General features: G+C 42.4%; 1 protein-coding gene across 1 annotated transcript; it reads right to left on the bottom strand.

The window, feature by feature from the left end:
* Nucleotides 1–353: 353 nt before the first annotated feature.
* GAA1 (glycosylphosphatidylinositol anchor attachment 1) lies at nucleotides 354–20,778 on the bottom strand. The gene is made up of 12 exons (XM_080273949.1): nucleotides 20,630–20,778; nucleotides 20,101–20,186; nucleotides 19,155–19,286; nucleotides 16,823–16,982; nucleotides 15,425–15,576; nucleotides 13,938–14,090; nucleotides 11,869–11,987; nucleotides 9,064–9,245; nucleotides 8,235–8,359; nucleotides 6,791–6,984; nucleotides 1,803–1,967; nucleotides 354–810 (listed from the first exon to the last, which is right to left on the bottom strand). Exons 1-12 carry the CDS (start codon nucleotides 20,769–20,771, stop codon nucleotides 534–536), a joined length of 1,887 nt encoding a protein of 628 aa, XP_080130075.1. The 5' UTR covers nucleotides 20,772–20,778; the 3' UTR covers nucleotides 354–533.
* Nucleotides 20,779–24,528: the final 3,750 nt, after the last annotated feature.

Here is a 24,528-nt window from a genome sequence, read left to right as displayed (position 1 = left end):
GACAAGACCACCCAACTGGGTGCTGGTCCAAAGCCACCCAGATAAATGGGGTGGGCTGGCATCAGGAAGGACATCCTGCCCAAAAAAAAATGCCAGAACCACTGGACCAAGCCATGTGGCGAAAAATGGTCAGACACATCAACCCAAAAAAAAAAAAAAAAAAAAAAAAAAAAAAAAAAGGCTGACTTAAATCATCTGTGGGCAGTAAAAATAAACTAATAAAACAAATCACCGTGCTGAAGGACCACTTTGCTTCACTTTGTTAACAAAGGTTGTAATATGTTTGTACCCGTCACCCATAGTTACCTAATGCAACTAACTCTCTTTGCCGCTAGATCCCTGGCAACCTCTCTATTCAGTCCTTTCACCCAGTTTTTTCTGTATTGGATTTAGTACCAAACAATAAAATAAAAAAGGAACACATAATAAGTAGATTTAGTAGCAAATAAAATAAAAAAGGTACATGTAATAATGATACCTCTCTACCTACTCTACATGTGACTTTACAACACAAATAATTTACCTTTAGAACACTATCCTGATGGGTTGGGATGATGCACAATATACCAGAGCAGAAGCCACACAGGCAGGAGGCAGTGCATGGCCGCGTCAAACACCCAATTGGAGTAGATGAGACTGTCGGCCACGCTGTACATGAGCGCCCTCTTGCTGGCTGTGTAGGTCCTCATCAGCAGCTTGAGGGGCGGGATGTCGGGGAAGTTGGTCCACGTGTCCACCAGAACAAATATCATGAGCAGGGAAAGAGGGTGAACCAGGAGGAGCAGGGCGGACTTCAAGAATCGCCGAGCTCTGGGTGCGAAAAAAGGAAAAAAAAAAAAAAATGTAGTAGGGCTGCAGGAATTGCCAAACTGTTTAAAGAAATGAAAAAGTACAGGAAAAATAGGGACTTCACAAATCACCACAATCTGGGGGGAAAAAAAAAAAAGACAGGAGCAGTAGTAGGAACTTCAAGAATCACCGAACAGTGATAAAAAGGGAAAAAAAAAAAAAAAAAAAAAGGGGGAAATACAGGAACTTCAGAAATAACTGAACTCTGGATTTAAAAAAAAAAAAAAAAAAAAAAAAAAAAAGACAGAGTGGGAGGGACTTCAAGAATAACTCTGAGTGGGGAAAAAAAAAAATAAATAAATAAATAAAAAGGTGGTGATAGTTAAAATAAGCAGATGAACCAGGATGCGTAGTCTGGAGTTGAGGAAAGGCTGAACTTGGAATGTGGAATCAAATAGAAGTTGCAGTGAACCCTCTCAATGCCTTACTACTGCTAAGTACATCAACTACATGGTATTGTAATTTTCTATCATCATCATTATCATCATCACCATCATCATCATCATCTTTATCCCAATCAGCATCATTATCATCACCATCATGATATCATCTTTATCCAGTTCAGTATCATTCATCACTATCATCACCACCATCTTTATCCCAATCAGCATTATTTTCATCATCACTCTCATCTTTAATATGATGCATCAGGGAGGAAAGTGATGGACATGCTCTATGCGTGAAATAAACGCTGTGGAATCAAATCAAACTTTAGCCTCTCATTGTACATGACTCAACTAAACACGAACATTACACCAAGACTCCTACATTAAAATTCAAACACTGGACGTATAATCGTCACCTTGATGTGCTTGGAGATGCCATGAGTGCGACTGGGGTGAATGTGAGGGTGACTATGAGGATGAGAAGCATCTGTCCATGACCCAAGCATACATGAACATTTCACCAAGACTCCTACACCAAAATCCAAACACGTGACGTATAATTCTCACCTTGTTGTGCTTGGAGAGGCCATGAGTGCGACTGGGGTGAAGGCAAGGGTGACGATGAGGGCGAGGGAGAAGTTGTAGACAGCTCCGGCAAACACCACCACACCCAGCTCCAACACAGCCACTGTCTTAGCAACTTCCCAGCTCCTGTTACTCGTCTCTTGGAACCTGGGGAGAAAGAGAGCACTACAGTTAGTTTATTTTCACCTGATACAACTGTGCCACTCCCATAACTTGAACACTGTGGCTATTTTTGTTTCTACCTGACAGAACTGTGCACTCCAACTTGAACACTACGTTACCAGGTTTAAATGAGTTTCCCTGGTTGCTATGCTGTATTCCTTTTGCCTTAACCTGATTTTTATCCTACTGAACTTATCTCATATAACCCAATAGTCCTTTCCGCTGAACTTCTTGATAATTAACATCACATTCTTGTGCTAATCTCTTGTTACAACTGAGTATCCATGAATGAGAGATGGCAGTGTTAGAACATGTTGTTGCTGTTGCTGATTACTTCCAGTCTGTCTGGCTGGGCAGATCCATCAACTGCAGGAATGCAACTGCCCCTTCAGGGCTGTCACATTAATTGATGTTCCCTAACTGCTGACGCAACTTCACCACAGCTATTCACGAGGATCAGTGTGGAGGTTTTTCTCCTGGGTGGATGCCACACCTGTGCCTCACTACCCAGTTAACAGGGTCACCCCGCAGGCTCTACTTCACCCCATAATGTGCTTATATAGCTACCACCCAGTGTTGTAAATGGTTTCCTGAGTTAGAGAAAAACATTAGGCTTGTCACTCAGTGTAGAGCTGCCTGAAGTGAAAACAAGAGTACTAAAAAGTGACAAGAAGGAAAGGGAGAAACAGGAAGAGAGGAAGGCACACACAGAGACAGAATGAGAAAGGGGGAGGAAGAAGTAAGTGCTGCAGCATCACCTCAAGTGAGTGGATGATCATCACCACCACCTACCACCATTCTGGTAAAGTCAAGGGTAAAAAAGGTATAGACAAAATAACCATTCAATCTGATTATACCTGGCCAGCAATTTGGATAAAAGGGGTTGGGGATCTTTGTCTGATCATAAATAACACTTCAATTATCATCATCATCGTCATCATCATTACAGTAGTCTCGGCCATTTTCTAGCTTCTGTCATTCATTTCTTCAAACCCAGTGAGAAAAACAGCTGCCAGTCTCCTGCGGTCCAGTGGGTTCACATCCAGATGGGCTTCAAGTTACAAATAATAATAATGATGATGATACCAATAATATTAGTGGGTAATTACGGCACTCCAGTCAGATTGAGCTGGTGAAGGTTTATATCCAAGGGATGGTTGGGGCTTATTGCTCACATAATGCCACTCGGGGATCAGTGAGCCCGGTCACTCTCATCTTAAATGTCAGGACCAACTTGCCTAGCCCCAGGCTCCTACGCTCCTCATGGGGCAACGCAGGATTGGATGATGAATGAATGAATGAAAGAATGATGATAATAATAATCTATCTATCTATCTATAGCCCGACGCCCTAATCCCGCAAAGGGTGGCCGCAGACAAAACGCCTCCAAGTCACTCTGTCACCCACCATTTGACTACCCTCCCCCCAACTCACCCCCCCCTCCCTCATATACCTCTCAACTCCATCCCTCCACCTCATCCTCGGTCTACCTCTCCCTCTCCCTCCCTCCACCTCACCTACATACACCCTCTTAGTCAGTCTTTCATTCTCCATTCTCTCCACATGTCCAAACCACCTCAGTGTATTTCTCCTAATCTTCTCAACCACATCCACATCTACCCCACAACGTTCCTTCACTTCTTCATTCGTCAACCTGTCCCTCCACGTCACTCCACATGCTCCTCTCAAGTAACTCATTTCCACTGCTCTCACTCTTGACTTGTTCCCCTCTTGCAAGGTCCACGCCTCGCTTCCATACGTCAGGGTAGGGATCACAATACCATCATGCAGTGACTTCTTAACTTCCATACTCACCTCCCTATTTCTCATCACTGCTTTCAGTGTAATAATAATAATAATAATAATAATAATAATATTTATTATAATACAGTAATCATGAAAGCAATATACTACCACTACTTACTACCACTATACTACCACCACTACTAGTAACTTTTTTTTTTTTTTTTTTTTTTATGCGAGAAAGAAGGAACCAAAGGCCATGAGCCTGCAGTAACAGTTCCCTCCAAGAGAAAAACAAAATACAATAGAGAGCCAAATTCAAGATCCGATCATTTTGAGATGCCTGGACACACTACGTTTGAAAGACTGGAGATCATAGGCAGCAGGAAATATAGACAGAGGGAGACAGTTCCAGAGCTGACCTGTTGCATAAATGAAAGACTGGGAGTAACGGTTAACTCTTGCATTAGAGAGTTGGACAGAAAAGGGATGAGAGTTTGCTGCCAGACGGGTGCTACGCGCCCGTCGTAGAGGTGGAGGAATGCAAGCAGACAGTTCAGAGGAGCAGTGACCATTAAAGTAGCGATAGAAAAGAGATAAAGATGCAACAGTGCGGCGAAGAGACAGAGGTTGAAGGAGTCAGTAAGAGGAGGAGAGTTAATGAGACGAAATGCCTTTGACTCCACCCTATTAAGAAGAGCTGTATGTGGGGAGCCTCCCCACACATGAGAGTTGTACTCCACACTGGGGCGGAAAAAGACCCTGTATAGAGTCAACAATTGTGCAGGGGTAAAGAAGGACCAGAGTCGGCTTAGCACACCCAATCTCTTGGAAGCAGATTTTACAAGAGATGTAATATGATCTTTCCAAGATAAGTCCCGAGTAAATGAAACCCCAAGCATGTTCAAGGATGATGCAGGATTAAGCTGAATATTATTAAACATTAGTGGGTATACCTGTGGAAGATTTTGTCGGGTTGATAGGTGTAAGAACTGAGTCTTAGATGCATTAAAGACAACCATATTATTTTTACCCCAGTCAGAGATATGAGCCAAGTCAGACATTAGGTGTGCCATAGCCTCATCCCTTGTTTCTTGAAGTAACTGTTGAGATGGGCGTTGCGGGAACCGAATGGAAAGGTGAAGGGTGGAGTCATCAGCGTATGAGTGGATAGGGTTAGATGTACAGCTTAGAAGATCATTGATGAATAAAAGGAAGAGAGTTGGTGATAGGACAGAGCCCTGAGGAACACCACCGTTGATAGATCTAGGAGAAGAACGATGGCCGTCTACAACAGCGGCTATAGAACGACCAGAAAGGAAGCTAGCGATGAAGGCACGGATAGAAGGATAGAAACCGTAGGAGGGCAGTTTGGAAATTAAAGATTTATGCCAGACTCGATCGAAAGCCTTTGAGATGTCAAGTGCAATGGCAAAGCTTTCGCCAAAGTCCCGAAAGGAGGATGACCAGGAGTCTGAAAGGTAGGTGAGAAGATCGCCAGTGGAGCGTCCCTGACGGAACCCATACTGACGATCGGAAAGAAGGTTGTGATAGGAAAGATGCCTTAAAATTTTTCTATTAAGAATTGACTCGAAAACTTTTGAAATACAGGACGTTAAAGCAATTGGACGATAGTTAGAGGGTTGGGAGTGGTCACCCTTCTTTGGGACTGGCTGAATGAGAGCAAACTTCCAGCAAGAAGGAAAGGTACAAGTTGACAGACAAAGGCGAAATAGTTTGCCTAGGCAGGGTGTAAGCACAGAAGCACAGTTTTTGAGAACAACAGGAGGGACCCCATCAGACCCATATGCCTTGTTAGTACTGAGGCCAGTGATGGCAGAAAATACATCAACTGAAGAAATTTTAATGTCAGCCATGAGGAAGTCAGAGGGGGGAAGTGATGGAGGAACAGCACCGGAATTGTCTAAGGTGGAATTGGAGGAGAAAGTCTGTACGAAGAGATCTGCTTTATCAGTAGAAGAAATAGCTACAGAACCATCAGAGTAGAAAAGAGGAGGGAAGGATGACGAGGTAAAGTTGTTAGAAAGATTTTTGGCAAGGTGCCAGAAGGAGCGGGAAGAATTCGAGTTGGAGAGTTGAGAGCATTTAGTATGGATGAAATTATTTTTTGTAGAGCGAAGAACAGACTTAGCACGATTCCGGGCAGAAACGTAAAGATTATATGATTCAGGGGTGGGTTGGCTCCGGTACCTTTTGTAGGCCTTCTCCTTGTTGCGGACAGCATTACAACAAGCGTGATTAAACCAAGGCTTTCTTGCGTTAGTCAAAGGATATGAGAAAGGAATGTATGCTTCCATGCCCGAGAGAATAACCTCCGTAATGCGCAAGGCACACTCAGATGGCTCACGGCCATGGAAGCAATAATCATTCCAGGGAAAATCAAAGAAGTACTGCCTGAGGGCCTCCCAGTCTGCGGCTCCAAAATGCCACAGACGACGTTTCCCTGGAGGGTCCACAGGCCGTACCGGAGTGATAGGACAGGTTAAGGTAATAAGGTTGTGATCGGAGGAGCCCAACGGAGAGAAAAGATTAACAGAGTAAGCAGAAGGATTAGTTGTGAGGAAGAGGTCAAGTATGTTGGAGCTCTCTCCAAGGCGGTCAGGGATACAGGTAGGGTGCTGTACAAGCTGCTCTAGGTCATTAAGGATAGAAAAGATGTAGGCTTGTTCACCAGGTGGATCCGTGAAAGGAGAGGAGAGTCAAAGGTGGTGGTGAACATTGAAATCTCCAAGAATGGAGATTTCAGAGAAAGGAGAAATGGACAGAATGTGTTCCATCGTAGAAGTAAGATAGTCGAAGAATTTTTGATAGTCAGTAGAATTAGGGGATAAGTAAACAGCACAGATATATTTAGTCAGAGAATGACAGGAAAGCCGAAGCCAGAGTGTGGAGAATTCAGAAGAATCAAGTTCAGGAACACGAGAGCAAGATAAGTCGTTGCGTATGTATACACAACAGCCACCTTTGGCTTTGAAATGAGTATAGAGAAAGTACTACAGTACTACAACTACTACCGCACTGATACACATGAAATAATAACCAACCTGGTGAGGAAGCACGGCAAGAAGAGGAAAGTGAACGCCGTTGCTACAAGGCCATAAAACACGCCATCCTCTGGTGAGAGTCCGAGCAGACCTGGAGCCAAACGGGAGAGGGTGACTGGACTGGCCGCCACAACCCCACTGCACACATGTAGCGCCACCACCAACGGCACACTACCCAGGACGCTGTAGTTTACCTGCGGATGGGGGTAGAAATGAGGCTATACAGTACACAGGCAAACTTCACTATACTATCTATCTATCTATCTATTGCCAGATACCTTAATCCTGTAAGGGGTGGCTACAAACAAATCGCCTCCATGTTGCCCTGTCCCCCGCCACTTCACTGCCCTGCTCCCAGTTCACACCTCCCTCTCTCATATACCTCTCCACTTCATCCCTCCATCTCACCCTTGGCCTCCCCTTCCCTCTCTACCCCTCCACCTCACTCACATACACTCCTCTCCTCAGTCTCTCACTCTCCATTCTCTCCTACTGGAAAAAATGCTTGTAAATGCCCACTTATACTCTCACACAATGAAGGCATGCGTGGAACATTACGTACTTCCCTCATCACTTCAAGATGTTTAAGTGTCAGGCAAATGCATCTTTAATCTCAAAAACCAAGAAGGCTCACCAAAACTTCAGTACTGTGAAAAGGGTCATGATCTTGCAATAGCTGAGGAAGGGACGTTTGTGATGTGGTTAGCTGTGGCACCTGTGCTATTCGAATCAAATTTAAATGTTCTCCATAGTAAGCTGAAACAGGCATTGTGGAAGAAACATAAACAAAACAGACCAAAAAGTGAAGTTTGTGAAAAGCAATGCACGGTGGGAAAAAAAATATGTATAGTGAGAATGAATGTTGAGGGCAGTGACAAAAATGTAGAATCATTAATTCATTAGTTTCATTCATTTATAAAGGCTTCAACAACGTCACATGCATTTCCCTTTTGTCACCTCATGGTTGCTCTCAATGCTGCTTGATCTCTGGCAACCTCTCTATTCAGTTCCATATCCCTGAGGTCACACACGCTATGACTGCGTTCCAAGTCTTGTTCGGTCTGCCTCTTGCAACTCTACCCTCAATAATCACACCTCTCAGCTTCCCCACTCAGTTGTCCTCCTCCACATGCCCAAACCATCACCATCAACCCCTCCTCATCACAACACTTCAACACAACACTAATATTTTCATGTCCCACTGTTCCTCTCAATTCTTCACTAGCAATCATTTTCATCTCAATAAAATGACTCCCCCCCCCCCAGTAGAAAGGAGCTAAAATGGATGCACATTCTGGTTATCAACTAAAATGCATACTATCCTCACTGAACTAAACTTTCTGAATCAAGGAATAAAACACTTTAATATACATGACTTCACTATTATTATTATTATTAGAAAAAAAAAAAGCAATGAAAATGTACGTAATTCCCCAGCACTGACCTTCTCAGCATCGTCAGTGGTGTCGCAGGCTTGTTGGTCAGCGGCGCAGCTTGTGGAGTACCAGAGAGCGAGAGCCTTCACCAGCAGACCCCCAGCAAGCAGGGCAAAGGGCGGCATGTACACTCCTGCAGGTGATCAATATAAATAACTTAGTCCTCATTATCACTGATGTGTTTTGACATAGTCCTTTTGCCTTAACTTGGCCAAGATTTTTATCCTTTTGTGGCTTATTTTACAAAGCCCAGTGGCAGAAACAGACAGTGTACCGGCACAACATTCATTCCATTGTACTTCTCTGTGACTATGATAATATTCAAGGGTTAATCTATTGTTACACCTAAAACCACATAAACAAATAAATAGGAGTTAATCAATGGAGATGTATTTATTTGCGTGAATGAAGTCAATCATATTTCGACAATATAGCAAGGTTGGCCTGTACTGCAAAACCAAACCGTATTAATGATGATGTATCTACCGGTGATGGGAAGGACATGGCAGCAGGAGAGAAGGACTGAACAGTTGTGGCATTAAAACCTGGCAGAGAGTTACAGAGAGACACAGAAATACAAGCTAGAGATACAAACAGACAGCCAAAGACACCTTTACCATTAGACAGAAAGTTACAGAAAGATACAGTAGAGGGATACAAGCTAGAGATACAAACAGAGAGCCAAACACACCTTTACCATTAAACAGAAAGTTACAGAAAGATACACAGATACAAGCTAAAGATACAAACAGACAGCCAAACACAACTTCACCATTAGACAGAAAGTTACAGAAAGATAGGGTACACTAATACAGTACAAGATAAACAGAATTTTACCTATGGAAATGTATCTACTGGTGGCAGGAAGGAGGTAGAAGAAGAACGACTGGTGGAATCGCTCGAGTAGGTTGTTCAGGGAGCGACACACCCCCTCCAGGACCCGCCCCATGTGCTGCAGTCCCACCTTCCTCCCTCTAGGCCAATCCCCGCCCTCCACCGTTACACTCGCTATCCCATATCTGTGAGAGTGTTACAGAAGGGATTAGGGTTGTTAGCACTTTCTGTGGATCAGTGGAAATGAGTTGTTTGAGTACAGCGTGTGGAGTTACACAGAAAGACAGCAGAAAGACAGACAGACAAATGAGGAAGTAAAGGAGAACTGTGATGTTGATGTGGATGTGGCAAAAAGTTTTCAGCAAAATACTCAGATAGTTTGGCCATGTGGGGAGGATGGAAAATGACAGACTAACTTGAAGAGTGTACATGATATGGCAGAAGGAGAGGAGAGGAAAGGACGACCAAGGATGAGAGAGAGAGAGAGACAGAGACAGACAGAGAGAGGAGAGGGAGACCATGGATGAAATAGAGGGACAGAGTGGAGAAATGATGAGGCAGAGGGAGAGAGAGCAGGAGAGAGAGACCATGGAGGAGATGGAGGAATGGAATGGAGACATGTAAGAGAGAATGGGGTGTGAGCTGAAGGAAGGGCAGTACATGGCAGAGGACAGTACAACATGGAGGCCATTTTTTTTGTCCCGCCCCTTACAGGATTAAGGCATCTGACAACTGATACCTTGATAGATAAATAGATAGATAGACAGATAGATAGATGGTACCTTCATCACCATCAACACCAACATTTACCTTTTCTCCATACCTGTAAGAGACACCTGTAAAAGAGAGAACTATACCAAGCATTAGGATTGTTCTCTCTCTCTCTCTCTCTCTCTCTTGCTTACTATCCCATACTATAGGGAAAAGGGTTATATTCATCATTAATCCATTCAATTTGATGATGCCCTTCTCTGTCTGTTCTTGCTATTTACAGATCATTTTGGAGAGATACTGAACTGTGAGGATTATAACACAGATTAAATTAACTCACTGTTGTAGGTCCTTCCACAGCTGAATAAAATCTCCCCGAGGTTGTCAGAATTGAATGAAAAATACAATACCAGACTGATGAGGTTAAGATCATTATTACCATCATTATCACTGTTCTCCTCATAACACTTCACTGTCATCTGATGGTGTCGTTTGCTGACATTACACCTAAAACACAATCATATAAACACTATCAAGCCTAAATGATGTTTGAAAAATTAATCCTTCACTATCATCTACCTTGCATCTATATCCATCACTGCACAGACAAAAAACTTCAATAAGGATCATCATTGGTCATCATTTGCCGAGTGGGTAGGGTCTTGGGGCAGGTATAGCTGGTTTGCCTTTGTCTGAGGGAACTGGAACACCTTCACAACTTAAGTACTAAGTCATGGATGTGAGAAATTCCATGTTATGAGGCAGGAATGAGCCTCCTTGGTTACTAGTTAAATTTATCCTCCAATCTGATGACGCCTGACAGTATATTGAGCAGAAATGGGCCAGTGATCTTTGTCAAATGAAAATAAACCTATAATTGTGCACTCCACTGGTTTAAAGACACAGTACATTGGAGAAAATTGACTGTAAATATTTGACTGCTGCCTACAAAGCTGATCAGTCTATTATTCCCATTTACAAAACCAACTGCATGGCAACAACTGTAATACTCTGGAAAATATCCCTAATAATATTGAGAAATGCCTGTAAATCTCCAGTGCCACAGGTAATTCCAAAACTGAATAAAACCACCTAATTTGTTTCATTTATAAACGGTCCAACATGCTTGCAATCATTGGCCTTGGTCACCTAATGGCAGCTCTGCATGCTGTTCAATCTCTAGCAGCCTCTATATTCACTCCCATACCCCTGAGGTCACACTGTATGACTCTGTCCCAGGCCTTTGTCGGTCTGCCTCTTGCAACTCTATAAAATCATCTTACTGTAGCATGAATAAAATACAAGAGGTATCCAAGCGGTAGTTGCAATTTATTGCCCATGTGCCACTCAGGAGTGAGAAGCTACACTCTCTGTACTCTAAGCTGGCCCAGATTTTTATACTTTTGCAGCTTATTTCACTTAGTTCTATGGCAGAAAATGACAACAGTGCAGCTCTACAGTACATCCTATCCACAGCAATTATCTGAGACCTGCATCATTTTCTAATGGTAATCTATTCTTACAACTCAGCATTCATGATGGAGAGATGGCAATTTTAAGCCAAGCTGGAGTAAAAAAAGTCTAATCATTCTCACCTTAAATATCTGGAGTAAGTAATCTAGCCCTAGGCCTATACACTCCTCATGGATCAATAAAGGTTTAGTGCCATGAGGTTTCATATTCTATATTTTCACTTATCACAATATCATTCAGCTTAGGAGAGATATTTTGAACTGGAGGGGTTACAGACAACTTTAATAAACCCCTTCAACACTTGAGGTTTTAATAAGTTGAATAAAACTGTCTAGCATCAGCAGCAAGAAAAATTAAAATGCTTGTCCCCTGCATTCATCATCACCATCACCACCATCACCATCATCAACATCAACACATGACTGTCACTGTCAGCATCATCATCATCATCATAATCCAAACCTCCTTTCCCATCCCTAGGTAAGGCAAGGCATGGTCCAGAGAGCTAGTAAAAGCTTGATAACATGAGATACCATGTCATCAAGTCCAAATGAATGAGCCAAACGTCCACTCACTCCCCATTCAAGCTCCCGGAATCCTGGCTTATACACAAAATCACCGTACCTGTGAAATAATCCATGGTTGCCCGTTGGTACCCCTGTTGCCTGTGCCGTGACCATGGAGAGGAGGGTTTTGAGCTGATGAACCCACCCGCTGAACGACTCTGGCCGCGGATGGTCCCCCTGGGTTGGGAAGAAGAGGTATTATTGGTTAAAAAATAAATAAATAAATAAATAAAAACTCTGGGTTGCAAAGTAGTGGTATTATTAGCAAAAAAAAAAAATGGGTTCGGAAGTAGTGGTATTATTAGCTGGGGGGGGAAAGGCAGGTGTGTCCAGGCATCTCAAAATGAACGGGTCTTGACTTTGGCCCTTTGTTATCCTGTTTTTGTTTTTTTTTGGAGGGAACAATCTTGTGTGCTCTTTGCTTCCTTGCATTAAAAAAATATGAATGATAAATACAATAAAAATAAAAATCATCTATTGGTACAAAATGACTGCTGTGACACCATCATCATCATCATCATCTGGACCTCCTTTCCCACCCTAGGGCAGGGTGAGGAGCAGCAAAGTCCAGACAGCCCAAATTTGCCCAATCCAATGGGCCACGCTTCCATTCACTCATCATTCAAGCCCCCGGAATCCTGGCTCCATCAGATACGCCAAAAACATTCACCACGTTCTGTAGCTTCACATATCGTATCCGACAGAGTTAATCCAGAGGCTGCCACGTTAAAAAGGGGTGCCAAAAATCCCTGATCATGCACTTCTCTTCGCAAAATTCATCCAGCCAGCTCAATCTCCTGTCAGTTCCCTAGCCTCACCGACCTCCAAACATCTCTTCCTCACACATTCATCCACCATATCTCTCCACCTTCTCCTTGGCCTACCTCTCCTCCTCCCTCCTTCAAATTTGCTCAGATATACCTTTTTCACCACTCTATTGCTATCCATTCTCTCCACCGTAGTGACTAAATATAAAAATAATCTGAAAGTAAAAAACAGCAGCAGTGGCTCAATCAAAATCACATGATGCAGGAAACATAAAATGAAATCTATTCCCAGACTAATGGTATTAATTACCTTAGTTCACCCTTGGCTACATGTGATTTACCAGTGAAAAAAGCTATATTACAGTGAAACCCCTTTCAGGCAGACAAGTAAAGCAAAACTGAAATTTCCACAGGGAGTAAACACAACCCTGAGCAAGGCACCAAACACCGGCCCAAACCGATATCTCTGTTTGTTTTGCTGCCCTTTCTTTGGTTGCTGATTGTATATAACCCTGTGTATACTTTCTAAATAGTGAAAACTGAACTGGTATGCAAGTAAATGGTAAAATTTTAGTACCACATGATAAGCCTGATGAATGACAAACTTGCTAACCTTTTGAATCTGATGACGTACCTTATATTTCTTCTTGTCTTTGGATGGTTTTTAGTTACTTTTGGAAAGACTTTACAAACTGGAGTCATTAAAATATAGCCCTACTCAAACCCTGCAGTACTAGGGTTGAACATAACTGTGAACTAAAATCATCTGGTGGCTGTCTGAGTTAAAAATACATCACTGAACTGAAAAAACACACTCTTCCCCCTCATTTAGTCATCTTACCCTTTTAATATGATGATGAGTTCTTGCAGCTTAATCTTGCTACCTCTAGATGACTTCATTCAATTCAGGAAAAATTTCTCATACTGAATGGATTAATGAAGGCTGCATCTAACCCCTACAGTTTGAAAAGTCTCCCCCAAGCTGAATCAAATCATCTGGAGCTTCTATCTATCTATCTATTGCCAGACGTCTTAATCCTGCAAAGGGTGGCCGCAGACAAATCACCTCCATGTCGCCCTGTGTCCCCCGCCATTTCATTGCCCTGCTCCCAACTCACACCCCCCTCTCTCATATACCTCTACACTCCATCCCTCCATCCCATCCTCGGCCTCCCCCTCCCTCTTACCCCCTCCACTTCACTCACATACACTCTCCTTGTCAGTCTCTCACTCTCCATCCTCTCCACATGGCCGAACCACCTCATTGTGTTTCTCTTAATGCTTCCTATCACACCCACATCCACACCACAATGCTGGAGCTTACTGCAATATTAGGAGTACTGTAATATCATGTACCAACCCTATTCTTGAAGGTATGAGGCACATTTTCACGCTGGCACAGTCTATGTATGAGGTTGACCAGGTCTAGGTTTGGTAGCTGACCGTTTAATCCCTCCACTTTTACGTCCAGGTGGGTCACCCTTGCACTGTGAATCTCAAGGTTGATGGCAGCCTGCAGGGAGAGTTCAGTTGTATTATTAACTCCTTCACTACAATGACATTCAGTACAGCCAACCCCCATTATCCACAGGGGTTAGTGTTGGTTAAGTTAGTTAGTTTGATGGTGATTTTGTGGATACTGAAAAGATAATAACATGGATTATATTGGGTTACGTCAAGCCTTGGAGGTGTACTCTTGTGTAACCTGAGTCAACCCAGCCAAAGTATGTATCCAGTTATACTTGTTATGCACTTCCAGCAACATAATACGTGCAATACAGTTGGATAACACTCAATAAAACGTATGGGTTATATGGGGTTAGGTCACATGGCCACACACGTTCCTTATATGGCTGTAAATCATTCCCTCCCACATAAATATCCTTTAAAAATTTCACACAGAAGCACAATACCTGCAACAGAAATCAGGTAAGTAAATAACACCTACATTAAATAGGGTTATGTCTTATGGCCATATTGTATAAGGTTATGTGTGAGTTTAGTAACCTATCTATCTATCTACTGCCAGATGCCCTAATCTCGTAAGGGGTGGCCACAAACCAATCACCTCCATGTCGCCCTGTCCCCCGCCATTTCATTGCCCTGCCCCCAGCTCACACTCCCCTCTCTCATATACCTCTCCACTCCATCCTTCCATCTCATCCTTGGCCTCCCCCTCACTTTCCCCCACTTAAGTAACCCCTAAGTACATATTCATAATTTACACACAGAAGCACAACACCCACAACACAATTCAGAAAGCACTCCACAACACCTTGATTATTGTATGTGGGGTTATGTCAAGAGATCACAGAGGGTTATTCCCAGACACACAGGAATAATGAATCAGTTAAAGGGTTAGATTAAAAAATAAAAATACAGTACAGGCATACTTTCCTGGCTGTTGGCTATGCATTTCTTTGTGTCGAGCAGTATGTATAGTTTTTAAAAAATCTTTTGTAGAGGTACTTTTTGTATTGGGAATTTGAATAAGTAGAACTGAGACACAGGGGTTCTAGCTAAAAAAAAAAAAAAAAGGGAGGGGGGGCAATTCAGAGAAACGAAAATTTGGATATTGGTTGTTTGGATATCCGGACTGCCTGTATGTCCTCATAATATATCACTGATGTGTTGCAAATTATTACTGTATAAACTTTTCCATAAAACTGGTTCTGTAAATCTCATCTGGGGTATGTCTAACACTTTCTCCTACACACAGCATATAAAGGACCATCACCTATCAACAAACATACCAAGCTTCTCTCAGCTTAGCAATATTAACCAACAGAGGTACAGCAAAAAGTAGAATTAGTGAAATATTAGGCGAACTATTGCCTCCACCCGCACCTGTATGGCCCCAGCCCGTCCCTGCAGTCCACCGTGGTTGAGAGGGCCGGCAGTGGCAGCACCGTGGTGGTATGCTCCCAGCCACGCCTCTGCTCCAAGCTGTTCATGCTCCGTCACTAAGAAGATTATGTCCTTGGCCCAGTACACTTGCTCTGAGGGGTGCCAAAAATAAAATGAAGTAAGGATGCTCGGAGGAGAAGAGAGAGACCAAGGATAAGATTGACGGATGGAATGGAGAGGGTGAGAAGTGTGAAAGCTGGGGGCAGGGTGCGAGGCAGACCGAAGAAGACCTAGGACTAGGTCACAGTGTGTGACCTCAGGAATAAGGAACTGATTAGGGAGGCTGCCAGAGATCAGCAGCATGGTCAGCCACCATTAAGTGACCTTGGATGACACATGCAGGCATGTTGGGGTCTTAATAAATAAAACAAAACGAAACGAGGGTGATGTGGAACCTATTATGGTGCCCCTGTTAACTGGGTGGAGACACAAATGTGGCAACCATTCAGAAACCAAACTTTCACACTCTTCCCCACACCTCACAGTGGTGAGATGCTGTCCATCATAAGGAAACATTGGTACACTGCACAAGATGGCCCTCCAGGGGCAGTTGCTTGCCTGTGGTTGATAGGTCTCTCACCAAGGCAGACCAGACTTACCCTAACACTACTACTACAGTACTATTAAATCATGGTTGCATGAAATTAATGAGCCTTGGTTAAAAGGTAGGAATGAGTCTCCTTGGTTACTAGTTAAATCAACTCTCCAATCTAATTAAACTTGGCTTTCAGCTGATCTGAAAGGGGTTAGGAATCTTTATCATGTTAAAGTAAATTCACTGCAGTATCAATATAAAACTCATCCCTGACTTATAATGCATGCTGCACACTAGAATACATGGCAGACCCTCATTTAACAATGAGGATGTTTGAAAAAAAAAAATCCGGTGAACAACAATTTATTGTATACTGAGGTAATTATAACACGGATTCAATGGGGATACATTTTTGGCCAAGGGTGATCCATGCAACAAACCCCAAAATCAAGTTTCCAACTAACCAAAACGGGCTGTTATTTCACTTCAACTGCTGCTCACCACCCAAAATAAGTAAAAATAAGCTTCCAACTCACCTAAACTGACAGTTATTTCACTTCACAGCACTTCATGCAAGCAAAAATAGCAATCATATATATCGACTGGTGAGGTTTTGTACAGGATCATAATCATTCCATAAGTGAAAATTCTATTGTATATCAAAGGTCCTAAATTTTTCTTCATGTAAGCAATTCATGGCATACTGTTTCTTCATTTAACAAGGGTCTGCTGTACTTGAAACATCCCTGACTTACAATAAGGATTTACTGCATTGTTATGAGGATGAATACAAAAATACTAACTTGAGAAGAACTGTGCCATTGCAAGCATGAGTGCGATGGCCGGCGCGGTGGTCTGTATGAGGGAGGATGGGGGGCGGTATGGGGCGGACACCACTATGGCCTCCGTGCTGCTGCTTCGACCGGCCCGCAGGATGCCGTAAACATTCTGGCCGCTGAACATCTGCACAGAGGCACAGGGGGTTGTTGAGATGGGATGAAACACTGCAATGCTGTTAACAATGCTATCACCATCAAAGCCACCATTATACATACATATATAAAGATGACGCCATGCTTTATCTTAGGGAATCCCCTTATTGGGGTTGGCCATAAAACAGCTGATGTTTTGTATGGACTGGAAAGTAAACCATGTACCAGGACTAACTACAATAATCACCTCCCAAGCATGTCTGGAAACTGTAGGGAAAAAAGAAATTTGAGATGTGCCTTCCTCTTCTGTCTTTCTTTACTTCATTCTTTCCTCGTCCTTCTGCCTACGGGTGTCTTTACACTCCCTCTTTTGTCTTTCGTTCTTTCATTCTTTCCTCTTCCTTCTGCCTATGGGTGACTCTACACTGAGGGACAAGCCTAATGGTTTCCTGTACACCAGAAAACCATTTACTATGCTGGGTGGTAACCATATAACCAAATTATGGCACCTGGTGGTTTAGTGGGTAATTACAGCACTCCAATCGGATTGAGCCAGTGAAGGTTTATATCCAAGGGGTGGTTGGGGTTACTGCTCATGTAATGCCACTCAGGGATGAGTGAGGCTGGTCCCTCTCATCTTAAATGTCAGGACCAAATTGCCTAGCCCCAGGCTTCTACGCTTCTCATGCAGCAACGTAGAACTGGATGATGGTTGATGGATGATGGATGGATGTTATAAGATTTGTTACAACATAACAGTCCCCTGTTTGGATTTCGATTCTATATACAGTTACTCAAAAGATAGATCACTAAGTAACTATGCTTGGGGCTGAATGTTCCCTCCCTAAGAGTTATGATTGTGTGGGTAGTTACCAACCTTTAGCCACATTTCATTCTCATGGTAGTAATTCCCAGGGTTGACGGTAGCAATCCATCTATAATCTACTGCCACTATAATCACCATCATTATAATCCTCATGTTCATCTTGATCTGCTGTGGTAAAGTGGGTTTAAGTACACACTGTAGACTGAAGGGATGCATGTTCAGTCCCATCCAAGAGCCACTGACACCAGAATGGGCACCACGTTACAGAGCAAGACATTTCAAAACAGATTTCTAAAAAGCGACACTCCCTTATCCCCTACAGTGGGAACTGCATGGCATTAAACTGCATCATAATCATCATCATCATCATCCCCACTGTTATCACCTTCATACTCATTGTCTCTGCCAGCACTGCAACCCAAACTCCACTATGACTATTTCAAAGATCTAGAAACAGAAAAAAAGTGTACTTGCAACGAGAACACAACAATTCTGGCAAAACTCGGACCTTCTACAAGCCAAATCTGTTCTACCTGCTCATGGAATAGTGTGGGGTGAAGCCGTGAGTACTTGTCTTTCCCCTAAAACTGAATAACAAACCTTGATTATAAGAGAAAATTACCACGTTCTGGAAACTCGGATTTGCTTTTATATGAAGGACAATGAGAGCACAGAATCTTCATGGTTCCAGAATGCTCTGTTTCATTTATAAAGGCCCCATCATGCTTGAATATGTTGGCCCTGATCACCAAATAGCAGCTCTCCACACTGTTTGATCTTTAGCCGCCTTCAGTCCTTTATTCCCGAGATAACACTGTATAACCTCATCCCAAGTCTCTTTCAGTCTACCTCTAGCAACTCTACCCTCAGTGTTCATACCTCTCACCCTCCATACCCAACTGTTATCTTCCACCCTCTCCACATGCTCAAATAATTTTAATCTACCCCTCCCATCACAACACTGGTACCTTCAAGTTCACTGCTTCTTCTACCTCTTCATTCCTTCTACAAAAACAAATCTGACCTTCTACAAAAGCAAATTTGAGTTATGAGAGAGAGCTGAATTTAACTCTGTTCATGAACATGGGCGCAAATATATAGATCGGAGGCCCAAGAAAGTGTGTGAAAATGATACAGAGGGCAGAGAATGACTTTATGTGGTGTGGAAGAAAGTGGTACAGTACATTGAAGAAAAAGTGAGAAGAGGAAGAGGAGTGTCTGAGAAAGTGAGAAAGGTGTGTGAGGATAAAGCAGCTGGGAGGCACTTCTGTCACTGTCATCCCCTGTCCATGGGTTCCAAGGAGGGAGAAAGGTGTCAGTGATGATGATGACGACAATGATGTCAGGAATGGTCACTTCTAAACTCCCGTCCCTTACATTCTGCTTGCCCATGGGATAGTGCAGGGTGAAGTTGTGGGTGTATGTGTCCAGGCCGAGCTGAGTGAACTGTCCCACCAGCCAAGCGTATGGCATGCCCGATGGGTGTCTCTCCCCCTCAATCTTCAGGCTCTGTAACAGGTAAACACATACAATTAACCCCTACCCATACAATGCTTACTGATGCTCCTCCACAACAAAAAGGGAACATTATCATCATCATTATCCTGACCCAATTTCCCACAGCCTATAGAGAACAGGCACTACAATACACTATTAAAACATGGCTACTGTATATTAACTTACAGTAAAGCATAATGGAAACATCCACAAAGGCAGACGAAAACCTTTCTCAAAACTATTTCAACAAAATCTATTACCCTCTGAAATGGAAAGAACCAATTAGGCTACCATATGCACACACAACCCCTGACCCCCAGCCTCCAATGTCAGTTTAAAGAGGTCCCCATGAGACAGAGTGAATACCTGTCCTAAAAGACTCCAGACTCATCCCAATACTATATTCATTTGTGGACAGGGCAAAGCCATGGACTCAAACACCTGAACTTTCCAAAGAGCCTTTTGCCTCACATCTTAGGTGCTCGGCCTATTGCGGGTCTCCACAAGAAGCTGTGCCCCAGGGTCTCTACAACTCTTAATCTAGCTCTGTTGAAAAGCTACTCCTTATGTAATTACAGTACTTTCACAATACACCTTACATCCAGGCTACCCCATCCCCCTACTGGCCAAAGGATGACATGATTAATCCCTGGAGTCCAGGTGATGTCCTTTTTAGTATGAGCTTCCTGCTGCCACACAATTTTATATACCAGTAACTAAACACCCCCTCTCTGCCTCATTTGAAATTCTCCTTTGTCTCCCCTTCACCTACCCCTCCCTGCCCCACCTCCATATATCCCTCCCACCTCACTTTCCCCTGCCTCACCTCCAGGTAGCGCAGGGCATTGGAGTCACCATGAAAGTCTCCCTCCACCAGACCAGGCAACAGGGCATTCTCTGAGAAGTATGTCCCTGGGAATAAAGTTAAGTTAGGTTAGGTTAGGTTAGGTCAGGTTGCTTGTTTTGGTTAGGTTGAATATGATTTGATTTAACTGGCTAGCACCAATGACCTAAACTGTTATGCAACCATGATATTTTTAACATAATCAAACAACCTCAATCAGGCCACCTTAAAGAGGTACTATAGTTGCGGTGCACGACTCTGAGGTTGTCATTATCGTATCCTGGCAACTTACCTGTCAATAGTGCATGTGATTTTGTATCATATTACACAAGAATCATATTATCATACACGAATATTATTACACACGAACATATTATACATGAATCACACACGTATCAAACTGCACATGAAATAAGAAGCACAGTCGACAGGTAGGTTGCCAGGGTAAGATAATGACAACTTCAGAGTAGTGCGCCACGACTGTGTACCAAGAAACTGTAATAATCCGTACCATGGTTGAGTGAGTTATGTGCCAGTGCCAGGAACCACACAAGGCCGGTGAGGTACAGTGCCACACACAGCGGTCGGTGGTGCCGCTCCAACAGTGCCGGCAACTGACTGCGTTCCGTACCTGGGTCCGTCAGCAGCCCCATACCTCCCTAATACTCCTCCTTCCTGGTAAATATACACAATGGTGGTATGTGAATGAGGGTAGTGTGACCTGGGGGAAGGAAAGCGTGATGGTGGAGGACAGGGTGACATGGAGGTGATTTGGCTGTGGCTACTCCCTCTAGGATTAGTGCTTTTTTTTTTTTTTTTTAGAGACAAGTAATGGAGGAAGGAAAAACAAAGGATATAAAAAAAAAAGAAAAAAGAAACATACAGACAGATAAAAATATTGTACAAATGAATCAGCACAGACAGATGGAGAACACACAATATATATAAACAGATACGGAGAAACATACAGATATAAACAGAGATAAACACAGAGATAGGTGGATAAACAGATTACCATAACTAATTATATCCCTTTCACTCTAACTTGGCCTAAAACTGCCATCTCTCCATCATGAATTCTGAACAGTAACAAGAGAGTACGGTAACTTTAGAATATCATACTAGTCACAAAGTAGTGTTATGGGAAGGATGTACAGCCATAGCAGTGTGTCAAACTGCCACTGAGCTCCTGGAAATAAAGTGGAAAAAGGAGAAAAATCTGGGTCATGTTAGTGAAAAAGAACTACAGGATTAGGGTTGTAAACGTATTGCTCTGTCCTGCCACCTCAGATTAACCACTTTAATGTCTCTAAACTTATATCATGAGAAAGATGGTAAGGTCCCTTCTTTAACAGCTGTTAGGCCATTTAGATTGCCTTTACACTTTTTGGGGGACTCATTTGGGTGAGTTTAGGACTTGGTTAGGGGATAAACCCTTAAACCCAAGGCTCAAAAATGCATCCCTATACTGTACTTTACAAGTTAAATTGTCCCCAATTTACGATACATCGCCTAGCAATGGGTTTTTACTTAACCAATTGCATCATTAAACCGGAGTTTGCCTGTAGAGTAATTATGTGCAACAACACTGACCCCAAGGCTACGATAGGTTAGGTAGGCTATAAACCAATTCCATATAAATAAGAGCAGTAAAATGCCTAATCTAACCTAACCCACACAGGCGTTGTAGCTGCAGATACTTTCATTTATGCTCTCAGTTTTATGGATAGGGCCAGGTATTTCTCTAGCTCTGAACAATCATGGGAATTATTTTTTCTTTTCTCTTAATATGGGCAAACGCTGGGTATGCTGTTTTGTGTTTTCTCAAGGTTCGTCTCATCACTAGCAACTACGGTTCGTTTTGCTAATGGATGCCACTTCCTTCAGACAGTAGCAATAACAGACAGGCAGACACTGAAAAATAAACACACCACCTCTCCTCTGGGTGTACTAAAAAATAATCACAGGCATCATTTTAGACAAAGTATTTAGGCCTAAGTGTTTGCTCAATGAACCCAAACCGTCTCCCTACGGTGAGTGTCTTTTCAAGGTCAGATGTAGTGGCTGCCCAAATGGTAAATATTAAGAAGGGAGTGTTACCCAGGACACAGCCCCATCCCCTACCCATTAGCAACTTTTTTTCTTTTTTTTTTCCATCAATTTTGAGAACAGGGTATTTCTGCCTGCAATGATGATCACAATGAAACTGGAATAATTTCCCTTTTCTGTCCCCACACCTATCAGTTATTTCAGTGTGCTGTATGACATTACATACCTAACTAGGGGGGGGAGCCTTCTCATTGGCATTTCCGTCACAAGTGCATCTTATGGTGGTTTAAGTTTGGGTTGATTAATGACATGGGGATAGGGTCTGGGGGACACAGCTCCCCCAGTTAGAATGACATTAGGTTTAGTTATGATAGGTTAGTCAGGACAGTTTAGGTTCAATTTGGGTAGGTTTTTAGCATATATTGATCAATTTGGATTTTATTCTGTATCTGGTTTCACGTAAAGTACTTTGACCAATTTTGTTGATTTCATTCCATGTATGGCTTCACACCCATCTAGGGCTAGAGTCACTTGTGATAAAATTATGTCACAAAAGTCAATAGAAATACATTAAAAACTGTTAATTAAAAAAAAAAAAGAAAATGGGTACAACAAAGGGGAAAAGAATTTCATCAAATTAATCATACAAAAAACAAAAACCATGTTTTATACACAAAACTTAATAGTTGTCTTAAATATATAAATTTACCAAAACACACCTTTTGGTTAAACTGGCTAGGTTAGGATAGGTTAATTGGTTAGTGCAGTTATGTTTGATTCATTAGGCTAGTTTGGGTGGACTATAAGCTAGGTTAAGTTGTTGGGTTAGAATAGCCAATGACCTCCACTACACAATGGAAGACAGGAAGGTACGGTATAAAGAAGAATTAGCACCACGCCATAATACAGCTATATGGCACTGTAGGAGCAGAGGGAAAATAGGGGCCAGAAGAAACATGGGGTAAATTTTTAGAAATAACCAATGTTTTCTTTTATTATTATTTTTATGTTTTTCAATGCAAAATACTGTGTTTTAAATAGTTTTGACCTTCATTTTGGGGGGAAATTCCCCCTTTTGGAATTTTGAGTATGATTTCCAAAAGTGGGTTTATCCCCCAAAATCAAGATCAAAATTAATTAAAAACACACTATTTTGCATTAAACTAACCCAAACTAACAACCTAACCTAACCTGACCTAACTAACCTAACCTAACCTAGGGCCTGACATAGACCGAATGCACACACCTGCACCAGCCAATATGGCGCGACATTCATCCGTTACTGAGCGACAGCCTAACCTAAGCCACTATATGACTACCCCCACAAAATTTGCTCCCCCAACTCAAACTAGGCTTAAAAGGTAAGTCTTGGTTAGAATAGGTCAGGGACGCAATATAATGAAAATTGGTAACGTTGGTTACTTCTAAAGTTATACCAAACATGGAAATATCAAGGACAGAGGTAGGACAGAAAAGCAGAAAACAGTAAGGAGAAAGACAGGAGACATAACTGCTCTTTTTTGTCGCCTCTTACAAGCAGGGATACTGAGGAAGTATTATTTCCCCCCCTCCCCAGGCGTAAAGAAACGGAAAAAATTTACCCAGTGTCGTAAATGTGATAGATGCACAGCTTCACAACCACTGCTCATAATACAAAAGAACTGAAAGGGAAAAATGAAACATCAATTGATCCCAGCATGAACCACTTCTAAATTACGGTAAATACGCCAATTAAAAGCATAATTTTGCCCAGGACTGCACCAAGCCATACCTTTTGTGACACTGGAATTACTAGAGTAAGTTTAAATCACGTCAAATTGATAGAAGCTCCTTGACAACCACAAAACTATCCCGATTGTCCCACCTTGACAACGGTGTTTAAACCATCTTAACATTAGGATCCATAAAACAATATCCCTAAGCACATCTAACCTAAATATGTACAAGTTTTTCTATTATATTTAATTACTCTTTGCTAAAACTTGCACATTCATGCCTCAAACCTTTATAATGGAAGTGAAATTTATTTGGTACCAGACGGGAGATATGCCAGTTTCATGAGCGCGAAATTTAAATTGTTGCGTTTGTTTTTCTAATATGCCGGTATTTATAATAGCGATTAAATTACGGTTACTCCCTTGGTATTTCATTATCATACCAACTGTGATATAGATATGGAATATATTCTGAAAGGCATATTAACGTCAACCATAATATTTGTTTACCATGGTCAGCTGATCGCACTCTGCCCTTTAATTCTATTCAGTCCTTTAATTTCTTTCCTGCCATGTACAGTAATTCAATGTTGTGAACAGTAAAAAAGGCATAAGGGTTAACAACACCAGCAAAGAAATACAGTCC

This window comes from Coenobita brevimanus, chromosome 56 (genome assembly GCF_032717465.1).
Source record: "Coenobita brevimanus isolate Jiangsu-jjx chromosome 56, ASM3271746v2, whole genome shotgun sequence".
NCBI lineage: Eukaryota > Metazoa > Arthropoda > Malacostraca > Decapoda > Coenobitidae > Coenobita > Coenobita brevimanus.
This window is presented reverse-complemented; position numbering and strand designations above follow the sequence as displayed.